Raw genomic sequence first — 12,199 nt, forward strand, 5'->3', positions numbered from 1 at the left:
CAGCGCCCATAAAAACCCTTCCAGATGCACCTGAAGATATCCCCGCTCCAGAGCTCTATTCGGACACACCGACATCTGTGCTGATATCATGGCAGCCGCCTCTTCATCCAAATGGGCAGGTGGAAAACTTTATAATAGAAAGGAGAGTGAAGGGAACAGAACAAGTATCCACAGTTGCTACCTTGCCCTTCAATTATTCAAGGAGTTTCCTGGACCAGAGTGCTGCCCTTAGCCCTTGGGTGAAATATGAATACAGATTATTGGCAAGTACTTTCAAAGGAGGCGTTAACAGTAGTGCATGGGCAGAAGTTATCACCAGGCCCTCGAGACCCGCAGGCATCCAACCTCCCGAGGTGCAAGCATTGGGACCCGACATTGCACAGGTTTGTTGAGTTTCATTTTTGTGAATGCCATTGCACATTATCACTAAAATCACCAGAGGTGAATTCTAGCTTATGTTTAGAGAGTTTACTGCACTGCACTGCACTGCACTGCATACAGTCCACTGTGTACAAGAGTAGCTTCCATAGACCTGCACCAGGACCTGCATACTGTCTCATACCACAGCTACCTTTCCTTGACTTTTTAGTGTTTTGCTGGTGATCACAAGGATAGCCCAGATATCATTATGGTCCCCATGTCTCCCTAATAGCTATCACTCCAGTTAGTCATTGCCACATTCCCTATCCCAGACATACCAATGGGTCTGAGACCCTGGGCATAACTGCTACCTTATTTCATGTGTAGCCACCATGGCAGGAGTGGGGGGATTTGTGTCCCTCCTGATGCTGTTGGGCTACAGCTCCCTTCATGCCTGACTACTAGCCATGCTTGCTGGGGCCGATGGGAGTCCAACATCTAGAGGGACCCAGATTCTTTGTATATGCCTTATCGTATGCACCACACACTTATTAACTGACTGAGTTTCTGTGGTTTAGTGATTCTTTTTTAACCCCAAATCAACAGAAATCCAGCCTGTTCCTTATGCATTCTTGGGGACTCTGTTATTTCAGTTGGTAACCTCAGAATAAGGGTGGACTGTGTGCTACTTTCTTGGGTATGGATCATCAGCCCCTGCAGTTGGTTGGTAGTATAAAACTTCTGGGTTGTTCAGGCCGTTGGGTGTATTTTAATGCCTTGCCTTCTGCCTTCACCTGGTATCTTCTGCATGCAGCACTTCAGGTTCCCTCCTTAGCTTTTCTAGCACTTCGCTATTTCCTAGTTTCAGATTCTCAAGCTTCCAGATCAAACTATTAATCTCGGCGCTGCAAGTGGGAGAGCACCCTCCAAGCCTGTTTTAGATATGGCTATTGTTTGCCCTTGCTGGACTCTGCCAGGGCTGCTCTGCTGAAACTTCTCTTTGGCATTTGTCCGTAAAAGGTAAAGGTAAAGGGACCCCTGACCATTAGGTCCAGTCGCGGACAACTCTGGGGTTGCGACGCTCATCTCTCTTTTTTGGCCGAGGGAGCTGGCGTACAGCTTCCGGGTAATGTGGCCAGCATGACTAAGCTGCTTCTGGCGAACCAGAGCAGCGCACGGAAATGCTATTTACCTTCCCGCCGGAGTGGTACCTATTTATCTACTTGCACTTTGACGTGCTTTCAAACTGCTAGGTTGGCAGGAGCAGGGACCAAGCAATGGGAGCTCACCCCGTCGCGGGGATTCGAACCACCGACCTTCTGATTGGCAAGTCCTAGGCTCTGTGGTTTAACCCACAGCGCCACCCGCGTCCCGGCATTTGTCCGTACTCAGCTTTAAAACGGTAAAGGGACCCCTGACCATTAAGACAAGTCGTGACCAACTCTGGGGTTGCAGCGCTCATCTCGCTTTATTGGCCGAGGGAGCCGGCATACAGTTTCCGGGTCTTAGCGTTCCCCAAATTCAGTGAGATGCCACTTCTATACCAGGAAAAAGTCAGGGGTAGGGAACCTGTGGCCCTCCAGATATTGCCATCCCTGACCATCGGTTATTAAGGCTGGAACTAAAGGGAGCTGTGGTTCAATGAAACTCAGAGGGCCAGCAGTTCTCCACTCCTGGGTTAGATGTGTTAATTAGTGTTTATCATCAAACCAACAACATCTCAGCCTATTCCTGTCCTCCCATCTATAATACTCTGTTCTTTATTATGCTGTTGAAATGCTTCCAGTTTTCTCTCGCACACCTGAAATACTTGGAATACTACTGTGGGGGCATTTAATTTTAATCCCAGAGCCAGACTAAAATGTGTACGATACAAAAGAGAGAGAACAAAAAATGAATAGCCCTACCCTTCTAGACATTATTAAATGCTAATTGCTGTGAGTGTTAAATGTTCTGTGTTTTCAAATATGTGTCAAAATATCTGCTTTGTTTTAAATCTTTAAAGGAGTAAAAATCAGTGTGTAAGTAGACTAACTAAGGAAAGAGCAGCCTTAGAGCACTACCTAGGAAATTTTCAATTATTCACATCCTTCATTTGGGAATGAACTCTAGAGGACAGGATAACTACCATTGTTTTGGCTTGCATACAAACTTCATTCAAGGGAAATTAGTGTAACCAAACAAGAGGGATTTTTGTAGCTTAGAAGCCTCTTTTGTGTAAATACACACATGCTTCTATGGATTCAGTCTTGTACTAGTGCCAAAAGGCATCGGTACAGTAGCTTGCTCACTAGAGCACAAAACAAAGGACGTTTGCATAAGTCTAGAGACCAGCCACTTAAATTATTGGTGCTATTTATGGTATGGTTAGTCCTCTTGAACAATGAGGGTGCATGTAGATACTCAGTTTACGCTAAACAATTTGAATATATGGATAGAAACAAGTCAAATGATAAAATCTAGAACCACATTTTGAAATATTGATAAGCAGGTCTGTATCTAAAATGGTGAAAATGCTGCAGACCTTTTGAAATGTATTGCACCCATATCACTGCCCAAATGAACTCAAACTGTGGTTGCAAAGGTAAGCATAATATGTGCCGTAATTTATTATAGACCAGGGTTTATTGTGATGCATGGAAAGAATACTTATACGAAAGTGGGTAGGAATACATCAAAACCATTTGATACAGGCAACTCGCAACTTGTAACTTACATGCATTTAGTTTTACATGCTTGACTAAATAAATAAATGGGATGGAAATGGAGCAGGTGGGGGGGGGCGGACTTTGACAAGCCCACCTGCCATTGAATCCATTGTGTTTTGACTATATGTTATTTTGGCTTTATGTGTTATCCCCCAACATAAGTTGAGTTGCCTGTACATAGTAAGGAAATAGGAAAATTAGTATTTAAGACAAGAAGTCATATAACTACAATAAGAGATCAGAATGTGTGCATGTCTGTATATCAATCTAACTGTATTAAAACCTGATTGAAACATTGCTAATACCTTGTAGAAAACCGAGAATAAAGTGATGGTGATTAAATAATTCTTGCTTAATAAATCATGGTTTATTAAGCTGAGAATGAAAACTATGTATGCAGTCTCTGTGCTCTATGTGAACATGCTTCAGCACTAAGGGATATTGGTCCACTCTGTTGGAAGTGGGAGCCAAATTCCCATTGTTCACCTGTTCATCCGAGGTCAGGAACAGAAACCACAGCTGTTGACAAAATGTAAAAAGAGAAGACCATGACAGTGAAAATTGTTTAGAAATGATATTTACATTCCCACTATAACAATGGAAAATCTATATATTGTCATTGTTATCATTGTCAAGAATTTCAATTACACTTTTAAATGGATATAATCCTGTCTGTGTCTTATCTCTTCCTGGCTATTGTAATCTGTCTGTGGCAGAGCCTGAACTAAAGCTCTTGCCCTACTGTATCCAGCATGCCATATTGGCTCTGTCTATATAGGAAAAAAGGGCAAGGCAAGAAAAAACGAGTACATGCCCTGCTCACACAGCATCTCATACCCCTGCAGGGTATATGTGGCACATATCAGCTGTTGTGGAAACAGAACAGGTGTTGGACAGATGTGCTGATACAGCTCTACACTTATTTTGTACTAAGTATTTTAATAGTGAAGAAGCCATTTCATAGCAGCATGTGTGTTCGGTAGATTCTTCATCCCCTCCAGGTTCCCAATCCACAGGTCTCATACCTTGTATTTGTGACATATGGTGTTCAAGTGCAGCAGTGACTTTCTGCATATGTACATCTTACTTTTTTGTTACGTGCTTCTGTTGTATTATTTTAATTTAAAGCATTGCAATATTTTTGAATGCATTTTTAGATGATACTGTGATTTAACATTTTTCCAAGTTGCATTGAGTAGTGCATAAATGAATGAATGAATGAATGAATGTGCTGCAGAAATGTGACATAGATTGTGTAATGCCGTAATAACACTTTAGACAAATGACAAATGAAAGGTAGCCTGCAGAAGATGCTAGAACAGCTTAACTGTTCCACAGATCTCTGGTGCAGATTCTTAGGCCAGAATTATGCTTTATGCCAGACACATAGAAACTTTTTACCATACATGAGTTTTCCTCCCTGGATGAGGAAGGCTAAGGGCAATCCAGACATCCATGTACAAATTGTTTTGCCATTCCCAGCCTTGTCTGCTAGAACCTTGTTTAAGTATATAGGACTTTCCTTATTGATATCCAGAAATGGAAAAACCCTGGCCTGGTTTTCATTACAGGATATGGTCATGTAGTCCACCAGGCTACTTAAGCCCCACCACTTTCCCATGTAGAAAATTAGGTACTGACATAAACATATAGCCTTAGCTTCTCAGGAAGATTCCCTGAGTAATTCCTAATTCCAGTAGTGATTATTTTTCTTTGATTATATGTCCCATTTCCAGCAAATGAATAAAGAAGCAGAATATATTATAAAGAATGACATATTAATTTTTCTTATTTAGTCATAAATCATCATGAATGGTTTTGTGATATGTAACATTTGAAGAGCTTTACTATAACATTCCCAGTAGCATACAGCTTTCTTTTACTTGGCTCAAACCTTCATTTTGGCTTGAATGTTTATCCTGCAAGTAGTTAAAAATAGCAGGCCACTTCTACTTCCTTCAACATTTCGTTGTCATATGTGACTGGGATGTGGCTTTGCATTTTACTTGGTGGGTTACAAATTTTGTACCCTCTACTTTGGCATATCTCAGGCTATACCTTTAAAGCACATTCAAAACATTATTTTCCTCAAAGAAGTCTGGGTACCGTAGTTTACTCCTCAGAGAGTTACAATTCCCAGCTATCCTTAACAAACTGCAGTGCCCAGTGCCTTGAAGGAAAGCACATTTTTTCCTTCACAGTAACTCTACCCCTACATAGTCTTGGTCCAGTAGAGGTGTTTTTTTTTAACCATGTGCCTTTTTCTCAGAAAACATTATTCTGTTTAACATGAAAGGTTTTGACTATGTCAAAAAGAAATGCTTCCCAAGGTTATAGCTGGCTAATTTCTATCCCTTTAAATTTTGTGGTGGAGAAAATAAGGTGCTTTGATCTTTAAATGACAGCTTCCTGAATCATTATAGTGAATTAGTTAATCTCTCCCAGAAGCTGCCCTATTCTAGCTTCCTCTTGGGCACCCTCTTTCTTAGTCTTCACACTGAGCTTCAAATCAGTGTACTGCTGTTGTCAACACCAAAACATTGAATGTGCCCTCTTATTTTCATACATTACTAAACTCTCACCTTAAAGGTCATTCAACTTAGTAAAGAACAGCAGAAACAAGCACTGCAAGGTATGTTTTTTTAAAAAAAAATTTTACAGTGCTGTATTCTTGTTGCACAAGTCAAGAACTTTGTTGTCCTCCCTACACAAGATGATCACTATTCTTTTTTCTACTCTGGAGACATTTTGCTCACTATGGCAAGGAGATCGAAAGAACTTCCATTTTTGACTTTCATTTCTTAAGCAGCAGAATCCACCACCTTCCCCATGGTGGATGGCAAGCAACTTTACAAGTCTGAAAATATGGAAGCTTAAAAAGCAATTATGAAGCGGCACAATGGTTTGCTTGAACCACAGCAACAAAAGAACAAGCCACAAGGTATGCCTAAGCCCTCAGGTGAATAAAGAAACACCAGAAGCAGTCATATATTGAATCAAATCATTGTTGACTCCCTATTTTCTAGCTCAGTATTTTCAACACCGACTGGCAGCCAGGGTCTTCCCTAGCCCTACCTGAAAATGCCTGGGATTGAACCCAGGAGCTTCTGCATGCAAAGGATGTACTTTACTACTGAGCTACAGTCATTCCCATAGAATTAGCATTTTGCATCCAGGCATGTCGTATTAGAGGGCACTCCTATAGTCATTGCATCAGCAGAGGAGTTCATAGAAGACATTTTTAAGTCTCGGGAAATCTGAAAGGTTTGACTAGCTGCCATTTGCCAAAATGGACTTTCCTACCTGTTCCTTCCTGCTGTTGCTCCCTGACTTCTTGGAAGCCTGTTCAGTTCTGTAGAACGATGTTCAGTGTAGCATGGGCAGTGCAGCTGTAGGGTTGGAGGAAAACCAGCAGAAACAGACATCCAGCCCCTTTGCATGAGTGTAAACACCTTCTGGTTGACTCTGCTGGATCCAAACCTGTATGAATTACATTTTTAAAATTTTTACAGGTTAAGACAAGATAATTACCATAAACGTATAATTACAAGAGAAGTTTTGTTAAGTAAGTGAAGTACCAAATATACTCAAGCCACATATTGTGAAGGTAGATCCATCTCAACTTAATATCAATCAATAACACAAGCACATTGCTTTCAAAAATCACTACATAAGTTTTGTACACAGTGTCACCAGTCATGGCAGGGCCGGAAGTTCTGAGCTTGAAGTTAAGGATGGATCTGTCAGTTTTTGTTTTTCTCAGTTACTCATTTTCCATTCTTGAGGCCAGTTCTTCACATTTCTGCAAGAATTAGCAATTCAGGGTTTTTTAAGTGCATGAACATTCATCAGCATCTTATTGAAAATTTCTCTGAATATACAGTTTTGCGAGTAATGCCCCTAATATAATTCATTTATATGTTATTTCTTTGAATATATGCATTTTATACACACATCCGCCCAAATTCACCATTTTATACACATTGTTTGGTTGAAGAACTGCATCTTAAAATTCAGAGAACTGCGAATTTCAAAGGATAGCTGCGATTCAGTTTGTGTATTCTTTCGGAAACTGCAAACCAGGAAGACTGGCATTAAAATCCTCACCAAGCTGAATTTCTTCTACATCCTCACTGTCAGTTGGAACCCAGTATACTGTATCCAGAGGACGTTTTGAGCAGTGCAAAAGCATTTTCTTCTGTGCAGACCTGCAATTGTTTTTCCTTTGAAGGAAGAGTTTTCTGTAACTAGCATTTCTCCCTCTCTTTTCTCTCTTTTTTGTAGAGATTGTAGCACACTCCCTGCTACAATGGAATAGTTGCTGGTGCCAATTCTGTAACAAGTTCTCTTGGCTCACAAGCACTTGCTCTTTGATAGACATGAAAGAGCTACCTGATCAGATTTTGGGCGTCTGCCCTAGAAATGTGGAATGGCTGCAAGGCACTCAAGTAGCATGATTAATTAAGCTTTATTTTAAATGACTCCTGTAGGGGTTGACTAAAGCAGGTGGCTTAGTAGAAGAGGGTGTTTGAGAAAGAGTTCTTTTTATACATCTTAAAAATAGCTTCTGTGATGGATGCTAGAAAGAGCAGATCACAGAGAGGCTATAAGGTAAAGGTAAAGGTACCCCTGCCCGTACGGGCCAGTCTTGACAGACTCTAGGGTTGTGCGCCCATCTCACTCAAGAGGCTGGGGGCCAGCGCTGTCTGGAGACACTTCCGGGTCACGTGGCCAGCGTGACATTGCTGCTCTGGCGAACCAGAGCCGCACACGGAAACGCCATTTACCTTCCCGCTAGTAAGCGGTCCCTATAACCAATAATAATTAGGTAGAATGAGATGGTGTCCAAGTAAATCTGCATCCCCAGTTCTGAAGCTGTGCTGTTATCCAGCAAAACAAAAATGATGATACCAGTGGCATTTTGAAGATACTAAATATATTGTGGCAAAAGCTTTCGTGTGCATGAAGTAGTTGTGCAGGTATAAGCAGCTTCCTGCAGCCTTGTACCCTGCAAATGTTCAGGACCACAACTCCCACCAGCTCCCCATATCATGACCGATGGCCAGGGATATTGGAAGATGTAGTACAAAACACCAGGCAGACCCCAGGCTAGGGAAGGTTGAAGTAGGGGGAGAAAGGTTTCTTGTTTCTCCTACAAAGTGAAACCAAGACCTGTGTTCTTAGGTGGGGAATACTTCAGTGCTGTATTTTAGCACAGGGCAGCTTATTAATAACCAGCACACACCTGCTACTTTCAGCTTCTGTTCACATCCCTTCCAGGAACATAAAAGCATTACAGTTTTCTGTGGTCTTTCTTGTTTACATCCTCCTTTTACAGTCACCTGATTCTCGGAGAGGAATGGTCAACTGCCACCTTGGGGTTTTAGTTGTGCATTGTAATACGTGTAAGGTGTAGCAGGAAGAAATATCTTTCCTTTCATGTTGTAAATTACAGCATAATATTGCCTTGCTTGGATGATTTTACACTGTTTCATTAGGGAGGATGAAAATAATGCAAATAACTAGGATGGATTCAGTTCCGCCTCCCCCTAGCTTTAGATTTGTTTTTGTGTGGTGTTTTTGTCATTTACTTTCATGTTGTGAGTTAGGAGTAACAAAAAACCCCAAAACAAAACTGAATAGGAATTTTTAAGCCTTGCCAGAGTGAAATCTTTTCCACGACGATACTGTTAAGCTGCTCCTGCTTCTGTGATTTAAAAGTTGCAGTTAACAATATTTTCTTTAATACTGTTCCAAGTTCTTTTTACCCAAGACCTTCAGTGTTGCTAAAAAAATTCTGCGGCTAGGTGACTTACAAGTATCACAGCCTAAAAATTTAACGAGTTCTTAGCATCTGGCATTTATTTATTCCCTGGTGGTTTTTGAAATCTGGCCCATTTATACATTGATATATTTTCAACTGTGAAATTACTGATCTAAGAGTGGTCAGAGTCAAGAATTGTTTGAGGACTAGGAAAAAGATCTTTAATAATTCTGTTAAGATTTTATTTATTTTATAGCACTCACATTTTGCCAGCTGATTGACATTAATATGCTCTATAAAGCAGGGATGGGAAATCTGTAGTCCTGTGACTATAGCTAGACTCCAGTTCCTATCAACCCCAGTGAGCATGGCCGATGGTCAGGGATAATGGGAAATGAAGTCCAGCAACCTATTCAATTAAATTATAAATATTTCATTGATAGTTTACAAAGGTATGTAAATTATAAATGAAACGTTTATAAAATACTCAAACTTTGCCCTCCTACTTTGTACTAACATATTTCTCAATATTGTTCATATGTGGCCCTTAATAATATCGTAATAGATAATCTTAGTTATTTTAGTTGGTTAGTGTCTAACATTACTCATAGGGTCAATTACGTCCAGGGGGGTCCGGCACACTTCCTCACGCGCAGCTCTGCTCTTTCCCCCGGGACCTTTGACGCAGCAGAGCGTAAAACACAGCGGAACAGAAGCTTGAACGTTCTTCGTGCGAAGGCAGTAACTCAGGCTGACACTTAGCAGTCTCCTTATCTTAAAGACTTTATTCCTTAGCAAAACACAACAGTTATAAATCTCCTGCCTGGAGACCGAGCGGACATCTCGCTTGCTCAACGGAGCAAACACGCACACTGTGTGTCTTTCTCTCTCTCTCTCTCTCTCTCTCGGAGATACAGACCACTCCCACTTCCGTGTTCTAAACCCGCCCTCAGAATGTGAGGCGTCATCACTCAGAACTCTTAACCCTGTAAGTTCTGAGCCTCTCCTATCACCCCCTCTCGAATCACGTTCTGAGAGGACCTCTGAGTGTTCAACACCTTCCCCATTGCCTTCCGCCCCTTCCTGGCATCGTTGTTAGGCACCTGTTGAACCTCACAAACCTCAGGTTCGCACTGTGCGAAACCAACCCACGCATTTGTGACCTGAAACCTCTCAGGTGGAATTCCCTTTGTAGCCCGCGAAGACCGCCTGGGCACAAACTGGGGTGCTCCTCCTGACCCACTGGGGCCAGCATTTGCGTCTTCCTCATCAGAAGACTCCCCCTCTGACTTGACACGTCTGTGAGCTTTCTCCATTATGCGCACAGGAGATGAGGGCTCACTCTTGGACACTCCCTTAACAACCTGTGGAGACGCCCTACTCTGTTCAGGGACCTGGTCTCCACCAGCAGGTTCAGGCTCTGGCTCTCTTTCCTCCTCAGAGTCGTACAGACAATCTGAGACAGTGTCAGAGCGCACTTTGCGCCTTGCCCAACCATCCTGCTCAAAGAACTTAGCCTGTTTACTGACCAGAAGCTTGGTCTGATCACCTTCTGGATATGCGAATCTCCACCCTTTTGTCGCAGGCTCATATCCACAGAAGATCATTTCCTGGTACTTTGGACCACCCTCTTGCTGCAACCGCTTTGGTACAGGCACCATGGCCCTGCAACCAAACGAACGGAAGAAATGCACCTGTGGCTTCTGTCCGTTGAGCAAGAAATATGGGGTGTCACCTACCACTGCATTGTAGCACCTGTTCATCGTGAAATTGGCCGTTTTTACCGCCTCCCCCCAAAAACTGTGAGGCAAACCAGAGTCATCCAGTAGAATCTCGGATGCTCGAACCAGAGCTTTGCTCCTCAGCTCTGCCACGCCACTCTCCTGAGGAGAAGTCACCTTGTGACGTATCCCCCTCTGGCGAAAGAAACCCTTTAGAGCAGACCCAGTGACCTCTGAACCTCGGTCACATTTGAACCCTTGCACCTTGGTGGAGAACCTCTGTTCCACCTCAGCAACCCAATCTTTGATCAGTTGCGCTGCTACCTCCTTAGCTTTCAGAGAAAAAGCCCAGGAGTTCCTAGTAAAATCATCTGTCAGCACCATCAGCCACTTGGCCTTGCCCAGACTTGGCTGTGGCATACCTAAAAGGTCTGCATGCACAAGCTCAAAAGGCCTCGTGGTCACTCTCTCCACTCTGGGATGGCTAAATCCCTTGTTTCTGGCTTTTCTGCAAGCCTTGCAATTCAAAGGTTTACCACATTCTTTTACCTTGCAACCTTTGGTGCACTCTGATAACATCTGGACGTCCTCACAGGACCCATGTGACATCCTCTTGTGCCACACGCAAGCACACGACACATGAGTGTGGTCAGTGGCTTTCCCAGCATTCCCCTCACCCTCGAGAGGTGTTTCCAGAACAAAGAGGTTGTTCTGATTTTTTCCAACACTTACGAGCTCCTTCCCATCTCTGGAAATTGTACAAACATCTTTTTCAAAACTCACAGAATATCCCTCCTGTAAAAGGCATGGTACAGATAGCAGGCAATGTTTTATCTCAGGGAGAACATAAACCTTCAATTCAGCCTGTAAAAAAGAGACAAACATGTTAGAAACATGGGTTACACGTCCCTGTGAACCTGTAGCAAATTGAACTGTTTTCTCAGTTGAAACAGCCTTGCAGTTCCACATTTGTCCATCAGGTGGCGCTGTTACCAAATGGGCATTCGCAGCCGAGTCAACAACCCAACGTAGCACTCTCCCCCCTCCGGAGTTGTCCTTCTTTGTTGCCTTTGCAACTGACTTCCTGCTGCCCCCGACCTTGGGGCGTTCGCTGCAGGTGGTGTTTTCCACAATAGCCATCGAAGCAGTCAGCTGATAAGCTTTCTCACGCCTGCCTGCGCTGTTGCCATGGAAACCCGACTGGTTCCCATGGGAAATGTCCTTGGGACTTTCCTGCCCTTTGTCTCGCTGTGGACAGCTTCGGCGCAGGTGCTCCGGAGAACCGCAAACAAAACAGCAACGAATGGAAAACTTTTCAAACTTGCCTTTGGACGTCGGTGCCCCCCCACTCTTGCCAGCAGCACTCCTCGAGGCTTTTCTGCTGTTGGGAAAATGGCTTTTGGCTTCTGCTGTGGTTTCTCTGCAAACCCCCTCCAGCTCCTGCCAAACAGCCTGGGCACTCTCAAGACCCTTGGACTGGCCTCTCTGGCCTGCACCCCCAAACTTGGGTGCACAGCCTCCAGAGGAACAGCTAGCCACTGCTTTCCTCTTCCCAGCTTCCAGCAGCTTTCCAGCATGCAGCTCATATGTAGGGGCATTCCGGCAGCCCTCCAACACAGTCCCAGCCCCCTCTGGGCCTTCTGGGC

General features: G+C 43.3%; 1 protein-coding gene across 4 annotated transcripts in view; it reads left to right on the top strand.

Annotated features, from left to right (window-relative positions):
• Positions 1–12,199, top strand: part of USH2A (usherin) — a 427,327-nt gene that overhangs the window by 266,790 nt on the left and 148,338 nt on the right. For all 4 annotated transcript variants that reach the window (XR_008329695.1, XM_053383154.1, XM_053383155.1 and 1 more), the window contains exon 41: positions 1–383. This exon is cut by the window's left edge and continues 246 nt beyond it. Coding sequence is in view for 3 of the 4 variants with exons in the window: in XM_053383154.1 (XP_053239129.1) it covers positions 1–383 (383 nt within the window). In the remaining variant the exon portion in view is untranslated. The remainder of the gene's footprint in view (positions 384–12,199) is intronic.

Source organism: Podarcis raffonei, chromosome 3 (genome assembly GCF_027172205.1).
Source record: "Podarcis raffonei isolate rPodRaf1 chromosome 3, rPodRaf1.pri, whole genome shotgun sequence".
NCBI lineage: Eukaryota > Metazoa > Chordata > Lepidosauria > Squamata > Lacertidae > Podarcis > Podarcis raffonei.